This window comes from Euprymna scolopes, chromosome 19 (assembly GCF_053919585.1).
Source record: "Euprymna scolopes isolate OS-2025 chromosome 19, ASM5391958v1, whole genome shotgun sequence".
Classification (NCBI taxonomy): Eukaryota; Metazoa; Mollusca; class Cephalopoda; order Sepiida; family Sepiolidae; genus Euprymna; species Euprymna scolopes.
The window spans coordinates 71,183,722-71,210,637 of NC_136500.1; the positions used below are offsets into that span (position 1 = coordinate 71,183,722).

Genomic DNA, 26,916 nt, shown 5'->3' on the forward strand with positions numbered 1-26,916 from the left:
CCATTTTGCCTTTTAGACTAACAGGGGTGCCCAGTATTGCCCGTGTGTTTGTCGGTGTAATAGAAAAAAGTTTTGAGAGACGGATAGGCTTGAACCCGAAGCCTTGACACGAAGGTTGAACAGAAAGGGAAAAAAAACCTGACATCTTTCTGCTCGGCCACAACGGGACAGGAAGTGGAAAGCGTTCTAATTTAGCGATTAAAATGTTAAGTGACAGGTGCGTGAATTTAATGAGGTCAAATATCAGGCGATTTAACTTTGGCTGCTAGCCAGTTTTCCCAAGATGTTGGGGAAAACCAGCTCCCCATAAAAAGGGGAGTATCCAAATGAATAGCAGTCATCTGATATAGGGGGTTTCCCCTGCATTGATAAAACCTCATTGCTTTCTGGACATTTCGGCACAAAATGCAGAGAACAAACTTCGCTTTCACAGTTTCGTTTTTTTTATACGGAAAAGCCAAACAAACATGCGACGAGTAAAACATAATGCGAAAATAGCCCAAATTAAAGATACATGCGACCACTTTTCGTAAATCGGAGATATTATAATCTAGATAGCATATAAAAAATTTTAAGAAACAGTGCCCCCTCCGAGCGCCTCTCCCCAAGGCCTTTGCTGGACATACACAAAATGTGCACACGCACACTAACACACATTTTGCCTTTTATATATTAGACTAGGGGGGGGGGTACCCGGCGTTGCCCGGGTGTTTAGAGGTGTGTGTGCTCGGGCGGGGTGTTAATCAAAACATAGGAATAAGCGAAGTAAATTTTTTAAACCTTTAACAAATCGAAAAAAAACACACAAAAAAACTAAAAACCAAAAAAAGAAAACAGAAAAACGAATGTTAAAACTTCTTTAAAAAAACAAAAAAAAATATGTGAAAAATGGCTTAAATAAGCCTAGAGGTTACCCGGCGTTGCCTGGGTGTTTGGAGGTGTGTGTGCTCGGGCGGGGGTGGGGGTTTTAATCAAAACATAAGAATAAGCGAAGTAAAAAAAACTAACGTAAGGCAAACGAACAATGTTAAATGTAAAAATGGGAAAAACAAAATGAAAACACGAAAAAGAAAACAGAAAAACGAACGTTAAAACTTCTTTAAAAATACCCCCCCAAAAAAAAATATATGAAAAATGGCTTAAATAACCCTTCTACAATATTAAAATTTAAAAAAATTGGAAAAAAAAAAAGAAAGACATCTCACAACACGATTCGAACCCAAAACGTTTAGATAATGAAGCCGCGCTCTAAGCAACTGAGTTAAGACAACGTCGGCGAAATTGTCGCATGCGTAGAAGCGAACTTGTCATGAGAGGACGGTTTTTGCTGACCCCCCCCCTCCTGTAGAAAACTACTGATTTCAGTGTGAAGGAATTAACGTTTTTAGCCAATTTTTCGATATTTGTCGGGCGAAGGTTAGAAGTTTAAAATGATACCGATCTGGCGAAACTCCGTGACCCGTATGGAAAGTTTTTGCGAGACATACAAACACACATACATACATACAAACAAACACACATGCATACAAACACACATTTTCGCTTTTATATATATATATAGAAGATATATAACATGACTGAAAATTTTAAAATCAAATCAAAAAAAAAAATACTGAAATACAGAGAATCTAAAAGTTTATGATTATTGTAGCCTCAATCCCAAGATGGGATTATAAAAAAAAAAAAAAAATTTTTCTTCAGGAGTCATCATTTTATTTTTAGCCTTTCCACTCATTCGGGCTTTTGTTTTTTGTCGATGGGTGTATTTTTAGAGAGTATTACACAATCAATATCTTATTGAAATTTACAAATAATCAATACGATCGATTCGGTCTAATTGATAGACAACTACAAGATAAAAAGTGATGGATAAAGGGTGCTTGCTCGGGAGGGGCTTCAAAGCGAATACTATGTTTGTGTGTGTCTGTTGTGGGGCGGGGGGTAGAGTTTCTGGCTTAAATAGTTAAATTGCCAAAAGTTTTGGTAGTTCGATTTGTCACAAAAAAAATCAATACCTGACAAGGGTTGGCATTCTCTTGATTTGAAGAAGATTAGATTTTTTTTCTTTCTTTTATTTATTTTTTCTTAACTTAACTTTCGTTGCAGAAGAAAATGCTTTCTTTTTTTTTTCCTTCTATTTCTTTTCGTTTTTTCTAAAAGCAGTCACAATAGCTCACACCAGTTCATCGATACCTACATACCCATGTATGTATCAAAATTTAGACAACTTGCGTGATATGTAATGGGGGTATGTAAAAACAGCCCAGACTTGAGACACCTGCTTGCACAGAGAAAACAGATCTCAAACTGTTGTGTAGAGTACGATGATTGTTTGCCGCCATACCTACAGGGGATGCAGTCCTGTGGCTGATCTAAAACGCCACTTACGAAGCCACCTATAGGAAAAGGGATGACGGTGGAGTAGCGTGATGAGATCGCAAGAGTCTATGAACATTCAACAAAGAATCCTGCATTGAAACAAGTTTGATTAAGCACGATAGCAGTTAGCCTCTGCTGGTTCAATCTTTAATCCAGTCTTTCATCCTTGCAAACAACTAAGTTACCTGCTGCTACTAAATCTATCTTAATAATTATAAAACTCTGTGGATCGCACAGGCGTCCTTGCTTGCTTGAATCTTGTATTATAAAAAAATCGTATTCTTGTCTGTCTGTCTGTCTGTTCACAATTTCATTAATATGTACAAAAGGTACAGTTTAACAAATTAATTTATATAATTTATTTTGTCAAACAAAACCAAATCAAACACAAGGCCAATCAAAAATGTGTGTGTGTGTGTGGGGGGGGGGGTCTATGGTCATCCCTGTGACTGTACCTTTGATTTTTTTAAAGCTAATCCTAGTCACTATACTCCTTCTCAGTCACCATAAAACTACATACACACCAAGGGTCGTCCTACTTAAAATTCTCAAATCAAAGTTTTTTTTTTTGTTGTTGTTTTTTAAATATATATATATATATATATATATATATATATATATATAAGTTCTGTGTAAAAATAAAATTTTGTAAAAACCGTTTTTATTATGTAGAAAATTTCATTAATGGGGGGGAAAAAACAAGTTTCAGTAAAGGCCCTTACAACCCTTTCAAGATAGGAGGTATTTCTTTCTCGCTGCAAGAACTGTGATACCAGGGTCGGAAAGTGGGATTGAGAAGTCAGCAGCACCCCAAGAAGGGGCACTTTGACCTGCAAAAAGTGCCTGAGCAGCCCTGTCCTAGAACTGCACAGAACTTGACTCCCACCGCAAAATCAACAGGAACCGGGTCATTACAGGAATGGTCTAATCTCTGTTGATTTTGAGGGTTCAGGGTAAAATCCCATTGCCGAGAAGAAAGGAGACTGCCCACTGTTTTCCAACTTCATGCTATGTATTCAAAAGACATCTACATTTAATGAATAGCCTCATTTGCATATTATATTTAAAGAAAATCTATTTTAATAATTAACTCGATTTTATTAATGGTTTGTTGCAATAGAATCGTTTTAATTGTTCTGTTAAGATTTATTTCATTTATATTTAATTTTAGTTGACAACAGTTGCATTTAAAATTGGAAGTAAGCTTGTTTATTTAAGCTATGAGAGTTATTTCGCATTTGATTTTCATAGATCAAAATGGATGTGTTTTGTGCTTCCCTAAAGCCAACATATAGTCACTTTTCGTAACAAATTAGGATATTCGGTGTATCTTAAATAGTATGTGACTAATCCCTCTGCTCAGCAATATATTTCGACTGGGCAAAGCTGGATATATGCAACTAGTATTTATATATATAAAAGTGACTTTGTCTGTTTGTCTGCAGAATGGTTTCTACCAAACTCCTGCCAATTTTTGGTCTACAAACTTGAAATTTGATATATAAAGAATATTGATCCGTGGAACAAATTCAATTTGATCTTTAGCCGGTAAAAATAGCTGTTAAGGGGTAAAATTTTTTTTTAAATTGGAACTTAAAGTGCTCTTCTATGTATGCACAAATATACATTTATACATTCAACTATGTTAATTTTTAGTTTTTTTATGCATTAGGAGATAGTACAGATGGTAATAAATATGTTTTGGTTTCGGTTCTAGCTGATAGTATCGAAGTCATTTTTTTTTTTTCACTTTTGAAATCACTACTATATATTGGGTACAATATAATAATCAATAGAAAATTGGCTCTATTATAATAAATACGAAATTTGCATAAATTGAAATATCATATTTACGAGGTGCCTCCAATAAGTTTCCAGACTTTTTCCGTATGGGCACAAATGAAACTCTAGTCCTTTTTGAAGTAATCTCCTTTGACTGTAATGCACTCGTATCGTTCCAACAACTTCTACAAAGCCCCGTAGAAATCCTCTTGCGTGAGTGTGTCAATAACCTTCATCACAGCCTCCTTTCATCTCTTCAGTTATTATGGCAGCCTCTTATCAAGGCGAAAAGCCACTCGAGGAGAAAAACTAATTGCTAAACTATGATATGAGTGGGGTTGAAAACAGTGAACACAAGGCTTTCCTTGAGCTTAGGGAATCACCAAAGCCCTTTATTTAATCCACAGAGTAGCTTGCTCTTTTTCAGTCAGCCATGACCAGGTAGAAGCCTTAATTAATTTGTAATTATTTTCTTAGTATTGTCCGTTGTGAGGATTGAACCTTCTACCCCCAGAAGAGTGTCACTTAGAATCGATTCATAATTAGCACTTTTATCCATTGTGCCAGGGGTCCTTGCAGAAAATGAAGAAGGTCAACGATTACATCAACTGAAATATTGTGAGAATAGCATCAAAGATAAGAGTCAATGAAATGTATAGATGTACAGTCGAATGATGGCAAATACTATGAAACGATTGAAAATTCCCATATATCATAAACTCCAAACAACAGCCAATCCCAAAAAGCAGCAATTCTTCCCCTAATTGTCAGAAATATTGATCATGGACTGTGGGGACTGAAGGAAGGACGAGAGTTATGAGGTTGTTGAAATGAAATCCAAGGTCAACTTTCAACTCTCCATCACAACTTAAACGGATGTTGTTTTTTTTTACTTTTTTTTTTTTCTTATTCATACTAAAGAGACACAACTTATCAAAACTAAAAGCCACTCGAGGAGAAAAATTAATTGCTAAACTATAATATGAGAGGGTTGAAAACAGTGAACACAAGGGGAAAAAGATGATAACTTAGGAGGATGGCTCAGGAGACAGGGAGGAAATTCCAAAATCTATCGGTTTGAGGGGGGAAAAAACTATTAGAATAAAAGGATTTCCAGCATCTAGTGACCTGTACATCATCAGCTGTATTTACGTTGAGGAGACACAAGTATATTATATATGTATTGTTTTAGTCACTGTTCTCATATGTTTCAGTTGATGAAACCTCTAACCTTCGTCAAGTGTATCTTGATGAACTTTGGAATCGGTTCACGTTTAAGTGACAGTATTCTGGAGGTTGGAGTTCAATCCTCAGTATGGGCGATACTAAGAAATTACTTACAACTTCTACCGCAAGTTTCTTTTTTTTTTTTTACTCCTATTAATCCGAGACGTAAGGAGCTACTGTGAAGTAAGGACCATACTTACAGGGATATTCTAAATAGGGAGCTGAGCAGCAAGATGTCTGTTCACATTATATTTAAATTTTTGCATGTTAGTACAGTTGGAGAGGCAGGAAACAGGGAGGGAATTCCAAAATCTAACAGTTTGAGGGAAGAAAATATTACAATAAAAAAAACTCTTGATTATAGGTCTCCTCTCCCTCCAGATGTCAGTTTGGATTTTGCTGTTTGTCAGGTTTGTTGATATTAGACTTGAAGACAGCCATGTTGCACCCTGCAGGGAAGCGGTTCTGGAGATGAAGAGGTATTCGGAAAGAAACATCTATTTTGTTTTAGGTATACTGAGTGTAAAGTGGGAAAATGTGTTTTTTTCAGCTTGTTACTAAGATCCACACGAAAAGCAAATGGCTGCCTCCATGTCTCATCTATATATATAGCTATCAGGGGAGATCACCCCTGGTTACTTCCTGTTCAGGGGGAAATCACTCATGATTACTTCCTATTGTTAGGAAAAGATGACTCTTTTTACCTATACACCGAGGAAGAAAGGATTTTTTTTTTTTTGTAATGATAGTAACAAACAAGTGAATGTTACTGTGAATGTTTTACAAGGAAGGAACCAGAAATTGGAGCGCAGTTAAGCAGCAACCATTAGAAATAGCAGCAGAATAAGAAAGAGCATCCCCACTGGATTGTTACGTCGATTTTGCACACTTTTTTTTTTAATGAAAATTGCTCCAGACAAGGTATGCTTTAAGTAGCTAAAATAATTAAAAATAAATAAATAAAATTGCTTCAAGATCAAAAACTAGCCAGTGATAAGTGTTTGATACATAGATGCTACCCAGATAACAGCAATTGTTTTCTTTACCAGTGACGTCATTTCGTATGCATTTACATACGCGCGTCGGCGCTCTATTGCACGTTGTGTAAAGCAAGTGATTCTGGTTGAGTTACAATGGTTAAAACTATCCACTCTGTACGAGCAAACTAATTGCAAACTACTATAGATATCATATTGCAAAGAATATCATCGTGAAATCGTCCGAATGCAGAAGGGACTCAGGAACCATTATTATCGATGTCTTCAAAAATAAAAAAAAGTAAAAGACCTAATACACGAAGAACTGAAATACGTAAATATTCCAAATCTTTTTATTCCTTCTTATAATGATCAGTTGTTTTTTTGGTCGACCTAGACGAGAGGATCCAAAATGGCCGACCAGGACTGAGATATGACACGTGCCGTTGTTTCCTTAATAAATTATTTCAGTTAGAGCCGATGAATTGTCAGATATATTTTTTTTTTTACTTCGTTTTGTTTTGGTAAAGTTTCATTATTATTTAACATTTATTTGTGTGTAAGTTGCTATTTATTAGTATAAGCTCGAGCCGTTGTTTCCTTAATAAATTATTTCAGCTAGAGCCGATGAATTGTCAGATATTTTTTTTTTTTTACTTCGTTTTGTTTTGGTAAGGTTTCATTATTATTTAACATTTATTAATACATGAGATATTTCTTCCTAACTGAAATAATTTATTAAGGAAACAACGGCACGTGTCATATCTCAGTCCTGGTCGGCCATTTTGGATCCTCTCGTCTAGGTCGACCGTTTTTTTTTTTTTCCTTTTCTGAAGATCAATTTATTGATATCATATTATGAGAATTATTTCTCTTCAAGATTTTAAATGAAGATTTGATGTCAATTGCCAGGAGTACTTTTTTTTGCGTTCGTTTATATTTATCGAACTTTGGTGTTTCTGTTCTTGCCATTCTCTCACACCTACAACGAAATATTATGTATTCCTCACAAAAGAGTCTAAAGTAAGTATGAATAAAATTCACAACCAACAACACATGATTGAGTTCGTTAAGCAACACATATATACGGCATAATCACGTCGACACACCAGTTCTCATTAGGTCACCAAAGTTAAACGACATTGAGTTTGGTCAGTATCAGATGAGTGATGATTAGGGCTATGACAAGAGCATACTCTTTTCCTTATTTGGTTGGTCCATGCTGATGAGTGGTTATACCCAGTGTCCATGAATATATTTTACACGCATAGAAATATTTAAAATATTTAGATATTTAATAGATAATAATAAAAATAAATAAAAGATATGCCCCATGAAAAAAGGGGAAACTCAAAAAAAACGAAAATAAAGGGGAGGTAATTTCTCTCTTCACTACTTAGTAAGTGAAAATTAAGTATAAATATAAGCAGTGGTTCAAAATTCTAGTATTAATTCTTGACTATATGTTATTGCTAGGGTATATTCTTTTCATTATTTTGACTCTCGAGTATATATCAGTTAATATGTCATATGTTTTTAGGGTACTTATACAGTTTAATCAAGACATTAAAAAAATGAAAATATCGAAAAAAAGGTTAAATTGTACGTATCTGTTTTGGACTGAAGATCTTTGAAAAAAAATTTCATTTAATTTGATTGAGTATTTTTTTTTTTACAGCAGAAAAACATGTTTTTATGAGAGCGCGTTGAAGTCAGCCATTATGGAAATTTTTAACACGTCACGGGGAGATAACTCCAGTTAAAGCGCCAACACTCCCTCCCCATCTTTATTGCTAACTTTTCTTCCTAAAAATCGAACCTTTTGCTCGGTATAATATCAAATTGTTTTTTCGCTATAAAAAAATAAACTACTTGAGGAAATTAAGTAAAATTTTTTATTGGAGAACTTTGTTCCATAACGGATACATACAATATAACCTTTTTTTCGATATTTTCATTTTTTTAATGTCTTCATTAAACTGTACAAGTACCGTTTTTAGATAGTGATGTGGTTCTCAATTGATTAACTGTGTCGGATATATACTCTAGAGTCAAAACAATAAACCTAGTAATTATTAAGAATACCAGGTGCTGTATGTATGTTGGAGGATGGCAACATTTTCTTGCAAAAAAATAAAAAATGTCATGCAAAATTTTAGAATCAAACCAACACTTACTAGCATCAAGGGATCCAAATAGTTGATAGAAAAATTCTTGTTTGAATGAAAATTCTTGGTGTTGAATTTCGATTTTTATGTGTTTACTAGCAGGCCGCACGGCGTTGCCCGATCGTAAAATACGCATAAATATAATTCTTATTTATTATAAACAGAAATGCCGCAAGTATTACATGTAACGTTAAATTCCTTTAAAAAAAATGAACTAAAAACAGAAAAGAAACTGCATGAGAGTATTATGTTTTTTTCTAAACTGTTTATTTCTTGGAAGTAAAAATATATATATATATATATATATTATTAGTGCTGGGACGATTATTCGAAATCAGAATCAGGAATCAGAAAAATTGAAAGACTTGGGGGTATCGGAATCAGAAAAATTTATGCCTATTTTCCGATGCAAAAAAGATTCTTTTAAATGTCATTTTTTTTATTTGATTTTGCTTAAACCAAGATCTTCCATTGCTGGTAATAATGATAAAAAATAAATATATATTGATTTTAAATTATCAGTAAAGCTAAAAATCGCTAGATCACTTTCCACAAGCGTATTTTGACGTTTAGGAAAATATCCGCATATTAAACATGTGTTTTTACGAAAATCGGGGGAAATAACAATCTTATAGTTAAATAATTAGCGATTTATAAAGAATCGAAATCGGGTATTTAGCACGGAATCTGAAATTGTATTGGAATCGGGAAAAATATTGGAATCGTCCCATCACTAATATATATATATATATATAGAGAGAGAGAGAGACAGACAGACAGACACACATGTACCTAACTTTATATATAGGGAGAACCGATATCTAATTAATGATGTGATTTCTTAATTTCAGGAACTATTATTTGCCCTGCTACAGATTGTTTTGTGCATTGGCGCGATCCTTGGTATGACTGTGAGTGGGGTCTCAACTTCACGTCTGCACCTGATGCACGGAAATTTAGGGACTGCTGTTCAGTGAGTAGTAAAGCTTTCGATTTCCTTCGCATGCGTTTTCCTTTCAGCGTTGTTTACTCGGCAAGAGGAGAAGTGTGAGAAGATATCCACCTTTTTTGATTTCCATCATTATGATCAGTCATGAGAATTTCTTGATGTCGTTCTTGTGTATCGTCCTCTTATGTCTTTATTGTTTGCAGTATTAGGAAGTAGAGAAGAAAAAAAAAGAAAAAAAAAAAGAAACGGGTTTGTTTTACTATACACATAGATATGAAAATATGTTTAAAAAAAAAAAATAAATATATAACAAATAAATGTTATCAAAAGCAAGATAAGTTACTCTTCTACCTATCTGGAAAAGTTTTTTGTTGTTTTGCTCACTTTAAAATGTTTATTGGGTCCAAAACAAAAGTGTTACTTGTTAGATCGAGAACAAGATATGCAAATTGACACCTAAATACTTGAACTTTCCATCATGTCTTTCAAATAAAACAAAAATACTGTTAGAAACCCATCAATATTACCGGGACATGTATAAAGTGGATTTCTAACAGTATTTTGTTTTATTTTTGTTTTTAAGTCATTATCAAAACTTCACTAATTTGCGTTATCGCAACAGTCGCTGGCCATTGACTTTTCTTTGGCAATGATCATTGGTCATCACTGGAATTTTGAAGGTGGCCAAAATTGAAATCAGCCGGGAAGCAATCCTGCAGTAATGTGGTGGTGCCTTTTTGAAACAGGGGTTAGTTTATTGCTAATCGTCTGAAGCGCCCTTACTGCGGAATGCCGATGAGGCTGCTCAGTCACCTTTTGTGGGACTGATCTTGTGTCACATCTCCTCATGGTGGGATGGAAGTAAATACTAACAGTAGGAATTTGATTAACAACTTTGCTGGTATCTTTGAGGTTTCGGGGTTTTGGTTGAAAATGCGAGTCCAGAGAAATGGCCCACTATATATTGGACTTTATCATTTGTATTGTTTGGTTTATTCAGACTACTGTTCTCCTCTTAAGTGTTATTTGCACAAAGCTTCAGTCAGTGTAATCTCCAGACTTCTTCAGGACCCATGGCATAGTGGATAAAGTATTTGGTCAACGGTTCAAGTCTCACTGTTGCCGATACTAAAAATACAATCACGAAATACTTATGACTTCTACCCAGTCATAGCTGGTGGAATGAGAGCATGTTTCACCCGATTTTTTTTTTTTTTTACAAAGGATAAGGGTTAATAAGCGTACAGTGGTCAATGGGACGATGTCGTAATAATTGTTAGTAGTGGAAATTTTGCAAATTGGATTACTTAAGGCGAACGGATCATCAAGAACTTGTTTATGTTGGACTTGAAGACGACCATATTATAGTCAGCTGGAAAGCAGGCAAAAGGAAGAGAGCTCCACAGGTGTGCATTTCTAAGAAAGAAACGTTGTTCATGGACTCTACGATTAGGTTTAGGCACAAATAAAGAGTGGAGGGAATTATTGGTAGTGTTTTCAGCTAGACGAGTTTTTATCATGAAAGTTTGGTGAGGGGGGACCATAGATTGGAGTTCAGACGAGCACTTGCCCCAGAGTTCGACAGAAAGATTTCAAGTTCGACAAGATGCACTTAACCAAGATCGGTGGTTACATCAACCGAAACATTGTGCGAATAACACTCAAGATGAGAACAGTAGTTTGAATAATACAAATTATTAATCCTTATCTCAAATTTTTTATTTATTATTATTTATTTTTATTTGGTGGAATGGGTCAGTCAAAGACAACAACAACGAGATTCTTCCGGCCCCGAAAGAAGAGTTCCCACCAGACTCTGATGTCCCCCAGAAAGAGTGGGTAGCAATCAATCAGACCCAAGCAAAGGTTGCCAAAACACAGGACAACCTATACAAGTGGGGCTATGTATAGGATGCTCGGTGTCCCTGCACCACTGACATGCAGACCATGATTGCATACATCCTCATAGATTGTTCCCTAAGTGAGGTATGCTCAAATGCAGACCTGAGGGATGCCTCGGACACTGTCCAATGATGGATCTTGAAATGAAGTGAAACGCTATGATAGTGATCTCAAATTCAGAAACAGGACTTTTTCATGTTTGGTAAATCGCGTTTTCTATGCGTTTTTGATTGGCCCAAAAAATGAATAAAATATTTGGATTTGGAGCCTGCTTTTTACACAAAAGAAAAAGAGACTTAGTTCTATTGACAAGTAAATCTCGAGATTTCTTCATCCGTGCCATAGAAGTCTTTTGTTGTTGGTCAATAATAATGATTTTACAAGGTAAAAGGAAGTTGTCATGTGACATGGGAGAAAAGATAGACCTTCTCCCACCCCCAACAACATGAATATCCCAAACCAACCCGACTAGCAGCAAAATCCCACCCCTACACTGTAGAAGATTTTCTACTCAGATAGCTTAATTCCTCTGACTGCTTCCTCGTGGAATTCTCTCCCATCTGTTTACCAAACATGCAGAAATGTAAATGTTATGTGAACAAACATCTTGTTGCCTTCCACAAGTTGCTCCATCCCCGAAAAAAAAAAAAATCTGACTCCTATCACAGTAACCCCTTACGCCTCGTTTGGCATTAAAATTTGTTCTTGAGAGATGACTTGCACTAAGAAATTTGACTTTGTGTACTGTAAGCGATCTAATTGTAACTGTAGTTTGAATGAAAGGCTCCCTCTAACGTGCTAGAAAAATACTCGCATCTGATCGCATCCTATGTATCTACAAAGCCACTATTTGCCCATGCATGGGGTATTATTGCCACATCTGGGACAGGGTCCAAAAAACGAGTCTCCAATCTAATAGGTCGCACATTGTCAATACCAATGTTGCACACCTGTGCCTGTTTTACAAGTATTTTAATGGAATGTGCTCCAACGAACTCGTAGTTTAGGTGTCCCCTTGATGCAAATACTCCCAACTAACCTGGTAAGCAGTAAAATCCTATTTCTGCACTAAAGAGGTCCCTCGATGCTGGAGAGCCTTCTACTTTGAAGGTTTCTTTCCTCAAGGTGCTAGACTTTGTAATTCCTTCCCTGTCTCTACTTCCCCAATTACTAACTTGCAGAAGTTTAAATCTAATGTGAACAGATATCTCTCTGCTCAACTCCCTACTTAGACTGTTACCGTAGATATGATCTCTAATTCATTGTAGCTCCTTATGTTTCAATGGCAATTTGTCTTTGTGAATATGAATAAAGAAATAAGACTTTTTTTTTTTGTTTGCTTTTTTTGTCAGTGATTATTATTTTTTTTTTTTCCTCTTTTAGTAGGCTATCAGCCGCCGCTATATCTCTTGTTAAATTATGAAACAAATATATCTATTGGTTACTTATTTTTTACGTTTTTAAAATCGTCATGTAACCTGTTTTTTCAATACCTTTATGCACCAGGTTATATCACTTGCCTATTCCAATTATTTGGATAACTTGAAATTATTTTATTTTCACTTTTGTATATCTTGTAAATAAAAAGCTTCCTTCTTCAGTTTTGACTATCGATACCCAATGAGTGGTACCTACACGTGAAATTTTTTCTGGTAAGACTTATACAATCTCCAACCACATCTCCCCTGAGTCGGCTCTGTTTTAATTCCAGTTGCAAGTATAAGTTCAGGACGACTGGAAACAATGCCGAGATAAGTGAAGAGCACATACAGCGTCTAGTATTCCCAAATGGTTACCCATCTGGTACTGGCCAGGCTCCTTGTTACTCAACTTCGGTGATCTGGCAAGAACCGTTGTGTCAATGTGATTATATCGTATATACTATCTATAGTAATCACTATATTCCTAAATTCTCAGGAATTTATAAGAGAATAATTATTTTGCAAAATAAAGACCAGTACTCTTTACGATCTTCTGTCAATGACCTGCAAGCTTGTGGATTTGGTCAAAGTATCAATTCTTGACGTGCTTCTTCAACCTCATAGAAAAATTCAACTTTAATCTTTCATGCAAAGTCGCATGTTTGCAGAAAAAAAAACTGTAACAAGATTATAGAATTAGATGGTGTTAAAAGTTCTGTCACATCTAACCGATTGTTCCAACGTTGTTCCATCAATATAGCACATTATGAAGGGTCATCTAATTGAGTCTCTTGATGAAACTGAAGGAGTTAAGCAAGAATTTCTCGATTACAAAACCAGATTATTACAGTGACCAAATCCGAAAGCTTGTCATTAATTAGAATGCGGTGAACAATGATTATATATATTTTTTCAGATGAGTTTTGGGTGTTTATTTAGACTTGCACTTATAATAAATAATTTTTTTAAAATGTATAAAAGTCTTTATGGTGTGCATATTCGTCACAGAATGAAAATGTCATATTCCAAAAATCAATTAATTTGATCAAGTAGTTTTTTTAAATTTTTTAATTATTATTTTAAAAAATCAAATTTTATAACTTGCACGATGCAAGAGAAACAAGTCGCCATATTTGATTGCATCCGAAATTAGTTCTTGATTATCTCTCCCTTAACTACCTCCCCAGAATCATGGGTTCATCAGTGCCTACTAAAATTACTTAATCGCTAAATATCGTAAAATTTGATTTTCTTAAATAAATAAAAAAACAATACTTGATCAAATTATGTGATTTTTGGAATATGTCTTCTTCATGCAGTGACAAGTGGGTACACCATAAAGATTTTTCTTTATCTTTGTTTTCCTAAATAAGTGAAAATTATTAAGATTAGTAGAGGGGGTGGCGGTTTTGCCTGGTCGTAAAATATGCTTAAATATATTTTACTTCGTGCAGATTTCGTATTTATTATTACAGAGTCAAATATATATTGAATATTATATTGTACCTAATATATAGTAGTGATTTAAAAAATTTTAAAGAAAAATTGTGTGCCATCAGTTAGCAATAAGACCAAAATATTTAGCGTTCCAGACACGTTCTCTACCGATGTAGTTATCAAGAGATAGGTAAGAAAGATCTATTATTAAACGAGTTGAAGAAATTAATTGAATTTAGGCATGCGCAGAATAACATGAACATATCTCGGCAAGTTGAAATGAACATTTTGCCAATATATTTCTATACCCATTATTCATTCATTCAAACAAAGCTTTTACTTGTTATAAAGCTTCCTTGGTGTATGATTACTATTTCTTATTAATTACGGTATAATGTGATTAGTAGTTTAAGAGTCTATCGGTTAAATATTTACAAACAGACAGATACACACACATACATCTACTGTTTTATTTATATAGATAATCTTTCACATAGCTCGTAAGACCGTAAATATGACATGTCATTTTAAAAACCATGTTTTTCTTATGCATTAGAAACTTTTAAAAGTCTTTGGACTCTGAAAGCAGTCTGAGTTTTTTTAGAAGGAGATCAAAGGATATTTTTTCGGGGGGGGGGAGGTATAATAGTGATGGAATGAAAGCAGAAAACAATCGAAGAATAGGATTGAAAATGATTTGAAGTAGGAAAAGTAATAGGATGAGGCGGGGTTCAATGTAAATGGAATGTAGATGGTAATGAACTCTTTATCTATGTCGGCCATCTTTTTTTAACATAGCTATTTCCATCTGTTCTCTTAGGATTCAGTTTAATCGATATATATATATATATATATATATATATATAAGTTATAAAATATATATGGTGATTAAGCTACACAGAATATTCTGCATTTCATCCACGCTAGGATTCATCAGGCTTATGTGGGGATTTTTTTAGTTGTGTCGCGTTTTTATATACGTACCCACTATTGAGTTCTTAGTTAGCCAATCAGCTCTCTAGTTTCTACTGCATCCTTCCTAATCAGCTAATGAGTAGGCACTTACAGGACAAAGGCCCAGCTGACTTCCGGTTGACCCGTTCCATTGTGTTTGCTATTTTAGTAGGAAGCGTCCTGACCTATTTTAAACCTAGGTTAAATGTGTTTTTATGTTAGTTTATATATATATATATATATATATATATATATATATATACTAATACCAAAAGAAAAATTATTAAACAAAAGACTAGATGTAATCCACGGGTGTTTGCACAGAAACAAATATTTAATTTCACGCACTAGAGTAGATTAGGAAAAAAAATGCAAGGGAGGTAATCCTACATAAAAATGATACCATGAGAGTGACCTCCCGTGCATCGGGTAATATAATACGAATTTAAACACTAAGCAAAAAAAACAATATTAAAATGAACACGCATAAATATAGGAATAAAATTATATGATAATTGGAAAAAAACAAATAGGAAAAACAGGGAAAATTAAAACAAAAATAAATAATTAATAAATAAAAAATAAAAATACGAAAGTACGGGTTAAAACGGAAAATTATCTTTACATAACACCAAAAGATGGAGGAAGTGAGGAAGCATGGCTGTAGAAATCTTTTCACCCGAATACGATGTCCAGCATGTTAAAAATATACCATTTGTTTTAAAAATCTAATGGATAAACATCTGAAGAAGTTGGTGAGGACAGGATATTTTTACGGAAACATAAATCGTAAAATTGCCAACTCATTAATGAAACAGCTGTAATGGAAAAATCCACGGAATAAACGAAGGTTATAAAAAAGAAAACATGAGTCTTTGAATTTTCAACAAAACTTTGCACTATATATATATATATATATATATATACACACACATACATATACACACACATGATAATTTTTGTATGTGTATGTTTATTTTATTTGTTTATGTTCTATTGTTATTGTTAGTTTTAAAATTATTTTATATCACTACCCTAGAGTAAAGTTTCTCCTATGAACACAGTTGTTTGCTACTTCTCTCCTACAGTTTAATAGATGTTGGAGTTCTTTAAAGAATAGAATCACAAATTTTTCATGAAGGCATAATGTACATGAGTCATCTAGGTCTCTACATGTGTTTGCTTGTCTTACTATTTTCCATTTGAATATCAGCGAACGTCCACTTTCTTTGAGTTCCCAGTGTTTGTTTGCTAAAGTTGTTTTCATTTGGTGTTTTTTATTTTTGAATGTACTTTTGTGGTCATAATATTGGGTTTGGAAATCTAAGGAAGTCATACCTACGTAATATTTCGTGTTATAATAATAATAATAATATCAATAATAATAATAATAAACAAACTCAAGACAACGACAACCATACTAGAAATAAAAACAAAAATACTAATAACGAACAAGATAAATGACACTGCAGATATCACACACTTTGCCCGCTACACAATAAATGTCTAACAAAAAGCATAGTTTACCAGGCCACAATATTTGCGAAAGAAAACCCGAATAACAAGAAACATTATATAAAAACAACAGGTATGACTTCCTTAGATTTCAAAACCCGATATTATAGCCGAATGAAAAATAGTAAGACAAGTATGTACGACCCATGTAGATTATGCCTTCATGAAAAATTTGTGATCCTATACTTTAAAGAACCCCAACATCTATTAAACTATGGGAGAGAACTAGCAAACAACTGTGTTCATAGGAGAAACGTTATTCTCGGATAGCGATACAAAATAAACAAATAAAATAAACATACATATACAAAAATTATCATGCGTGTGTATATGTATGTGCGTGTATATATATATATATATAAACTAACATAAAAAAAACACATTTAATCTAGGTTTAAAATAAGTAGGGCGTTTCCTACTAAAATAGCAAACACAAAGGAACAGGTCAACCGGGGGGCCAGCTGGGCCTTCGTCCTGTAAGTGCCCTGTAAGTGCCTGCTCATTGGCTGATTAGGAAGGGTGCAGTAGAAACTAGAGCTGATTGGCTAACTAAAAACTCAATAGTGGGTACGTATATAAAAACGCGAGACAACCAAAAAATTCCTGCATAAGCCTGATGAATCCTAGCGTGGATGAAATGCGGAATATTCTGTGTAGCTTAATCACCATATATATTTTATAACTTATATATATATATATATATATATCGATTAAACTGAATCCTAAGAGAACAGATGGAAATAGCTATGTTAAAAAAAGATGGCCGACATAGATAAAGATAAATATATATTTTATAACTTACTACCTAGCTCTACCTACGTATTGAGCACTGTTGAAATAAATACTTAAAGTTTACGCATCAATCTATACTTTCGTATATTAATTTATGTGGTTAAATGAAGTAGTCATACATACATATATATATATATATATATATATATATATATATATATATATATATATATATATATATAGCTTCATAGCATAATAGATTAAGACACTGGACTGTAAAACATAAGGTTTGGGGTAACAGTCAAGCCATGGTGAAGAGGAATGGGGTCCCGAAACATGCATGTCCGTAGATTACTGTTTTAAAAATATTAAATAAGTAAAATAAATTATTATTAAATTTATTTATAAAAACATTGATGGCTACATATGTGCATACATGTTTCTGTAATCACCTGGTACTGGGGAGATTACGTCTTCAGGCCAAGAATTACCCTTGAAAACTGACTATGTATATATATATATATATATGTGTGTATATACATATATATATATAAATGTAGATATGATTAATCAGAAATTGGAAAAATCAGAACTTTTGAGGATATCGTATCGGAATCAAAAACATTTGTGCTTATTTTCCAGTGTCAATCCGATTCATTCAATTGTCTTTTTTTTTCGTTTGATTTTGTTTAAAATAAAATCTTCAACTATTGGTACTAATGATAAAATAATAAATATGTATTGATTTTAAACAACCAGTAAACCTGAAATCTATAGACTATCCCCTCTTCACAACAAGTGTATTTATACGTTTGAGGAAATATCTACATGTTTAACATATTTTTACAGTATTTGGGAAAAAATAACAGGTAAATATTTAGAGATTTATAAAGAATCAGAACCGGTAATTGTATCGGAATCGGGAACAATATTGGAATCGTCCCATCACTAAAAAAAATTGAATGTGGTTATCTTAAATTTTAATTCATTGAATTTTTTAATATTATATGATATGATTGCTCTCCAGACAAAAACTTTTGTGAACTTTCTCCAATATCCATTGTGTAAATGCAGCATCGCCTGATGATGTTTCCAGCTGGTTATAACTAATTGACTGAAACATACTCATGAATGTGTAGTGATACCTAAATGTTTATGTAAAAATAAATAAAAAGTATATATATATATATATATATATATAGAGAGAGAGAGAGGGGGAGAATGTTTTTCTTGTGGTCTCTTGCTTCTTACTGGATTCCTGGACAAGAATTCATCTATTCTGGTGGAGTATCCAGCTTAACTTTCTGTACCCCAGACTCTTAATTTCTCAAATCTTATATCACCAAGACATCCTTCTGAATAGATACAAGAATTCTTCTGAGCAGCTCAACATCCAGTGATCATATATCTAATCCTCATGAAATTGCTTATATCACTGAATATTACCTTAAATTTTCTTTCTACCCCTAAGCTAAGTAGAACACCTCATAATACTCTATTCAACTACTTTTTAAATTAGATACACCCAGTTGCAATATTAGAAGTGCTTCGTCCCTGACCTAGACTACGGACTTGTACAACAAACCATGAAACTATTGTACCTAAAATTCCTCTCAAATCTGAAAAATACTGCTGATTGTATACTAAGTACCCCCTATAGATACTTTACCTCCAAGATGACTGCCTTATCTGTTTTGCATGACAAACCTTTTTATTTTTTACTTAAATTCTCTTTCTCCTGATCACTAACAAATCAAACTGCTCTATTACTTGAGGTAACATCACTTGGAGAAAGTGCACCATTTCTCATAGAAGCCATTGAGATATTATTTGGGCCATGAATTTTGTATATTTAGTTACAGTTTACTTGTAGAAAAAAGTATCATCATGCCAGGTTATATATATATAAAGTGAACATATCTGTGTGTGTGTGTCTGTGTACATTTCCCTATGCAATAACTCTGTCAATTTTAAGTATACAGACTCGAAACTTGATATACTGGGTACTGAGATTTGGGAAAATCTATGTGATCGGTTTTCGGCCAGAAATTTGACTGTTAAGTGGTCAAAGTTCAACGATTTGACCTTTAAGAACTCTACCAAACTCCTCCGACAATTTTGGGTCTAAACACTATAAATTTTAGATATATGTCCCTTGGACATGGATCTAACTTAATAACTTGATTTGAGCCCAAAGCAATAAATGTTAAGGGGTCATAATAGGGGTCAAAGTTTAAAAAGATTGACCGTTTTTATTTTATTTTTTTTTGCTCAACATAAACCTCCAAACACCCGGGCAACGCCGGGCTGAAATGCTAGTACTCCTATTAATTCGTTTTTCTTTTGTGTGTATTGATATTCATATTAAAAACCCTCTTTTCTATTTATTTAAAAAAACAAACAACTTTGTTATATATGGGTTGTGGAAATGCATTCACTAGCAAAATATCTAGCTAATTTGCATATTCTTTTAAACATTCATTTTAATAAATTCCCAATTATGATCATCTAGAGTTAACTATTACAGGTAATTATATTCATGCAGATATTCTACATGATTTATACTTAATGGAACTCGCCGCTTCTTCATATCGGAAAAAGTGATCGCTAATATTTGCGTAAAATCTTTACAGTAAACAAAAAATTGTTTCCATATATATTTATGTATATGTATATATTTTTTCTTAATCTATTATTCTATCCATCTATATATCTGAAAGTGTCTCTGTCTGTCTGTGTACATTTCCCTACGCAATAACTCTGTAATTTTAAGTCTACAGACTCAAAGTTTGATATACAGAGTACTGAGATTTGGGAAAATCTTTGTGATCGGTTTTCGGACGGAAATTTGGCTGTTAAGGGGTCAAAATCAGCGATTTTATCCTTTGAGAACTCTACCGAACATCGACAATTTTAGGTCTACACACTTGAAATTTTAGATATAGGTTTCTTGGACATGGATCTGACTTAATAACTTGATTTGAGCCTAAAACAATAAATGCTAAGGGGTCATAATAAGGGGTCAAAATTAAAAAAGCCTTTGACCTCTGCGGTCTCTACCAAATTACTCAGACAATTTCTGGTCTAAATATTTGAAATTTTACATAAAGGGTATTCAGAGATAGGGCTAGCTTTTTCATTGGTTTGGGTCGAAAATGTTTAGTTACCAATATATAAATGTATGTATGTATGTTTGCATGTCTGCCCAACACTTTCGACAGAGGCGACGGATTTTCTCAAGATCAGTATCGTTTTGAAGTTCGACCTTTCAGATGACAAATATCGAAAAATTGGCTAAAAACATTAATCTCTTCACCTCTGGGCACTTTTCTACAGAGGGAGGGGGTCGGTTTTTTCGCCGATATTTTTGAAAGTTATCCTCTCCTTTCGATTGTCTAGCCTAAATTAAAAAAATGTCACTTCCGGTTTGGCGGTGGTCATAACCGCGTAGATGTCAGGTTTTTTTCCCGTTCTTTTCCTCCTTTGTGGTACGGGTTCGAGCCTGCCTTCCTACTACCACTTTTTTTTTTTTTTTTTGCTCAGCATACACATCCAAACACCCAGGCAACGCTGGGCTGAAATGCTAGTATATATATATATATATATATATATATATATATATATATATATATATATATATATATTTCTGTGGAAATATGTTGTATTTTTTTCAATAATATTTCACCTTTTATTTATACCAATCCTTTAATTTATGAAACTTTATGTAACTACAGAGCATATAACAAACAAATGACAAAAGTCTATATTTCAAATTTCAACATGTTGACCCTCTTACCATTTATTTCTTTAATCATGTTGACATGTACTGTACATGTCAACATAAAAGAATAAATGGTAAGATGATTAAAATCTTGAAATTTGGAATGCAGACTTTTGTTATATTATTTCATGTGTGTGCATAAAATTTTATGTATCCGTTTTTAACACTTCCTTCAACAGTGCTCAAGACGTGAATAGAGCTACATATATGTGTTTGTATACAACAGTTATTGTGTTTTAGAAGAAGGATTGCTAAACAAACTAAACTTTATTAAAATATATATATATATATATATATATATATATATATATATATACTAGCAGGGGGTGGGCGACTTAGCTCGGTCATAAAATATGCTTCAATATGATATTTTAATTTTCCAGATTTCATATATATTATCATAGAGTCGTGATTTCAAAATTGAAAAAAAAACAAGAATTTGGGTGCCATCAGAATCGAAATCGAAAGCAAAACTGTAGCATTCAAAGCTGGTGACGTTACCACTTAAAAACTATATAAATGAATGGTGTGTAAAAACCTAATCATTCGAGGCCCTTAGCCTCGCTCTGCAACTTTTAGTTTTGAAAGAGAGAGAGAGAGTTTGAAAATAACCGACATATAGCCTTTTATTTATATATATATATATATATATATATATATATATATATATATATATATATATATATATATATATATATATTTTTTTACATAGGCGTCACCACTTATCAAAGCCGACAGGCCACTCAAGGATAAGGGTTAAAGAGTGTAGAGTAGTCAAAAGGACAATATAGTAATCGATAGTAATGGAAGTTCGGTAAATTTGTTAACTTAAGTGGAACGGCTCATCAGAAACTTGTTCACGTTGGACTCGAAGACAACCATATTATAGACAGCTGGAAAGCAGGAAAACGGAAGACAATTCCACAGGTGTGCAGTTCTAAGAAAGAAGCTTTGATCATGGAATCTATGTTTAGGTTTAGGCACAGATAAAGAGTGGGGAAAATTATTGATAATGTTTTCAGCTAGTCTAGTGTTTCTTGTGAAAGTTTGGTGAGGGGGGACCATAGATTGAAGCTCAGTCGAACACTTTCCATGAAAATAACGATAAAGCAGAGACAAACTCGCAACATCCCTTCTGTGCGATAGAGGTTGCAGCAAAGAGAAAAGGACATCTCCCACCAGGCCACGAAGTCTATTCCACATACAGTACTGTTCCGCTGTATCACAACTCATCAGTACAGCTAGACTAGCACCTCTCCCAAGCCAAGGATTGATTGAACTTATGACCATCGCGTTGATAGTAGGCAGTTCTACCCATGGACCCACGGGAGCGGCGCTCTTAAATAACTTCCATAAATGTCTATTTCAAACAAACATTTGTCCACTACTTTTATAGTGCTCAAACCGTTTTGTTTACAAACAAACAGCATTGCATTTACAGCCAATTAAGTAGCGGGTGAGATTATTTACAACAGTGCTCTACCCAAAGAGGGACGCTTAATATATATATATATATATATATATATATAATGTTTTATTCTTTTTTGATATTTGTTATTGTTGTCTCTTCTGAAAGAGATAGACAAAACAATTTCTTTACTTTACCTAGATTAGTGAAATACACCTATGTCAGGACGAATCTACTTGGCATGACATTCTGACAGTGTGGACCGGTTTGATAAATGGCAACAAATACATCCTCTCACAAACATCTGCAAATATTTTGATCCCCTCATTTATCTCCCTTATCACCAGCGGAGTGTCATGGCGGCAGATTGGTAAATGCTTGGATTTTAGTCACACAATTTAACTGAATGGAAGTCGCTGCTTCTTCGTATCGGAAAAAGTGAGCGTTCGATATGTCATTCTAGGAAAATAACTAGTTCTTATTTAGAATTTGACTTAATTAAATAAAAAAAAGATTCCAAAAATACAGAAAAATGATGTATGTACTCAACATGGAATGGAGACATTATATTCCAAAAATCACGTAGATTGAGTATTTTTTCATATAGAAAATCATTTTTTTTATAACGATTTTTAATGATTTTAGAGTAAATTATATCCATTGCAAGACTGATTTTGATCTCAATAAGTCGAATTGCATTGTCTTTCCCCTTATAAAAATGGCGGATCAAAAATAGCATCTCGCTTTGTATATACACTGGATTTTCATAGTTTAAAAAAAATACTTCATCAATTGACATGATTTTTGGAATGTGGCATCTTCGTTTCGTGATAGATAGTACATCATTAACATTTGTTTGTATTTTCTGCATTTTTTTTTTTTTAATTAAGTCGAATTCCAAATGAGAACCAAAGAACTTCCATTAATTACATGGATAAAAAAGTATTTTCTTTTTCTCTTATTTTTCGTCCTTTCTGTTTCACTTTTTGTTTTTAGAAAAAGATAAATTGTGACTATGAGTTTGTTTTCTTCATTTTTGCTTTTCATAATTTTTTTATTTCTCCTATGGAATCAAAATAGAGGTATTTTTTTCTCTTCCTCGTTTAGAAGAGAAAATCAATCACTTGTGGTTTATGTGCGTGTGTTTTTTTATTTTTTTTATTTCTTTGTTGGTTTAGGTTTTCACATTTTTTTTTAAATGATACTTGTGGCCTCAACATTTAACTACGAATAGTCAAACACCAGTTTTGTGGTAGAGATCTATGTATATACGAGACGCCTTCAATAAGTTTCCAGACTTTTTTTCCTATGGACACTTTTATTACTAGTACACACATGAGACTCGAGACCCCGTTGAAGTAATCTCCTCCGGCTGCAATCGACTTGTTGTACCATTCCAACAACTTCTGGAAGACATCATAGAAGTCTTCTTTTGTGATTGTGGCAATGCCCCGTGTCACAGCCTTTTTCATCTCCTCAATAGTTTAACAACAATCTCTAAGGTTTTCCTTGAGCTTAGTGAACAACCAAAAGTCACAGGGAGCAAGGTCTGGACTATAGGGAGGGCGAGGAACTGTCTTGATGCCCATCTTGGTCAAATAGTCCGTGACAAGGATAGAGTTGTGGATTGGTGCATTGTCCTGATAGAAATGCCACTGACCTGATTTGAAGAGTGCTGGCCTCTTCTGGCAGAATCTCTTCCTGCACTTTTTTTAACATAGTATTCCTTGTTGACTGTCCAGTGGGGACCCAGTGCATGTAGATCATACCAGTGCTGTCAAAAATAAGGGATCATCATTTCTGGGTGGATTTGCTCTGTCTGGCCTTTCTTGGGTCTGGGAGAGCCAGCATGCTTCCACTGGGGACTCTGTCGCTTTTACTGCATCCAGCTTTGATCGCAGGTCACCAGAGCATCCGGAACTGCAGGATCTAATTGATTATTTTGATTTTTGATTTTCTTCTTTTCTATTTTATTTATTGTTACTTGTTGCATAATAGTAATAATACTAATTAATTAAATAAAGTATAAAATAAGAATATCCAAATTAAAAATAAAACAACTCACCACTACCCATCCTACACCCACCTTTATAACCAATTAAAAAACAAAAATAGAACTAACTATAAATTTTCCGAAATTGTTTTTTGCGTCCTTCTATTCATTACTTTGCTAATCGTTCTCTTTTACTGTTTCTTTTACGATTCTTTTTACGATTGCTTTTACTTTTAAGTGTCTGAGTGTTCTTACATATATGTTCTTACGGGTTTGTATTACTGTACACATAGATTCCAAAAAGTTGGCAAAAAATCAAATATATAACAAATAAATGTTATCAAAGGCAAGATAAGTTACTTTTCTACCTAACTGGATATATTTTTTGTGTTTTTATTCAATATAACATATTTATTCAGCTCGAAAAACATGCAGTGTTTACCGATGTATTGGAAAATTCAAAATGGCGGCCGACTCTCTCTTAAATACGGTAGGTTCGGGAAAAGGTGTTATAAATAATAAACTAGACAAAATACTGTTAGAAATTCGCTCAATATATATTATCGTGACATAGGTTGACATATATTCGGTATTTTTTTAATAGTATTTTGTCTAGTTTATTATTTATAACACCTTTTCTCGAACTTATAGTGTTTAAGAGAGAGTCGGCCGCCATTTTGAATTTTCCAATACATCGGTAAACACTGCATGTTTTTCGAGCTGAATAAATATGTTACATTGAATAAAAACACAAAAAATATATCCAGTTTGGTAGAAAAGTAACTTATCTTGCCTTTGATAACATTTATTTGTTATATATTTGTTTTTTGACAACTTTTTCGAATCTATGTGTACAGTAATACAAACCCGTTCTTACTTATATGGGTGTGTATGCTCTTAGTTCTTGCCTTGAAAGGCCTGAACGTGTATGTGCTAATAACGTCATGCGTATATACCTGCTTGCCTTGTCCAGCAGATGATATCTTCTGGTCGCTGGTCTCCATCTCGTGGGGGAGTGGTCACTGCTGCAGACAAACGCATCGATAACACAAGATGGATCTGAAGCTTCAATTCTTTTATTAAAGGCAAGCCTATCATGGACCCTAGTTGCCGTGGAGAGACCCTAATCTTCTGTCTGTTCCATCTGCAGGCCAAACCCAACTCTCACATGTGTTCGTCAACCGGAAGCCTACGACGACAATTCCCATTACCCCTAATTTCCGGTGCACGTCACCCCTAATTTCTAGTGCATTCTAGCTAGGTTGATGCCGGTCAACCCTAACCTTCTGTGACCCCACTAAACTTGCTGATGGGAATCGAAAATATATTTACATAACTTACTATTTCTCCAAACTACCTAGATAGCATTTAAGCTGGAATTCCCAATACTACTTAAATACACCAAGCCTCAATAAAGAAAATGACAACAACAATTGTTCCTGGCGATGATCGGATGTACCGATTGAAAGTGCTTGAGAAGAATATGGCCAAACAACAACTACTAGGTGCCATAATATACAACATGCCAGTCGAAATAAAAAACCGCTCAGCAAATTGAAAAGTTATCTAACAAAATCAGAAAAAAGAAGAACTCTGTTGTGTTCAATCAGACGTGCTTGAATATATATACATATATATATATATATGTATATACATATATATATATATATAATGTGTGTGTGTGTATATGTATGTATGTATATATATATATATATATATATATTATTATAATCATTTTTAATACCTACAGATACTAGTGTTTCATCCTTGCAGGAATCATTAATTTAGGGAATTACGATTGCCACCGTTCGGGAGATTCAAACCCGGTCACAAAGTCATCTCTGCCTCCATTAGCAAGGAACAGACTGCTTGGCATGAGAATATAGTTGAAATTAACATTTACATAAAGCATAAATGTCATTCAAGCAGGCTGAGAGTGATCCAATGCACGTGGGCTTAAGTAACTGACTTTTTTCATTTCAACGGAAAGTGCTACACAGCAATACACACACACACACACACACACATCCAACCAACCGTGTGTCCCTATTCATTTGTCTTACTATGAGAGCAGAGTGTAGCAGTCAAAACTTGCTACAATCCCCGGCAGGAGAAACTTGCTACAATCCCCGGCAGGAGAAACTTGCTACAATCCCCGGCAGGAGAAACTTGCTACAATCCCCGGCAGGAGAAACTTGCTACAATCCCAAGCAGGAGAAACTTGCTACAATCTCGGGGCTCGAGATTTGAAATCCATTTTCTCCCCGACGTGTCCAATCACAAGCCAGCTT

The 26,916-nt window shown here is 34.0% G+C and overlaps 1 protein-coding gene across 5 annotated transcripts in view; it reads left to right on the top strand.

Annotated features, from left to right (window-relative positions):
* LOC145303664 (uncharacterized) overlaps positions 1-26,916 on the top strand; it is a 1,499,272-nt gene that overhangs the window by 937,175 nt on the left and 535,181 nt on the right. For all 5 annotated transcript variants that reach the window (XM_080145262.1, XM_080145263.1, XM_080145264.1 and 2 more), the window contains one exon: positions 9,385-9,506. In XM_080145262.1, the coding sequence (XP_080001388.1) occupies positions 9,385-9,506 (122 nt within the window). The remainder of the gene's footprint in view (positions 1-9,384; positions 9,507-26,916) is intronic.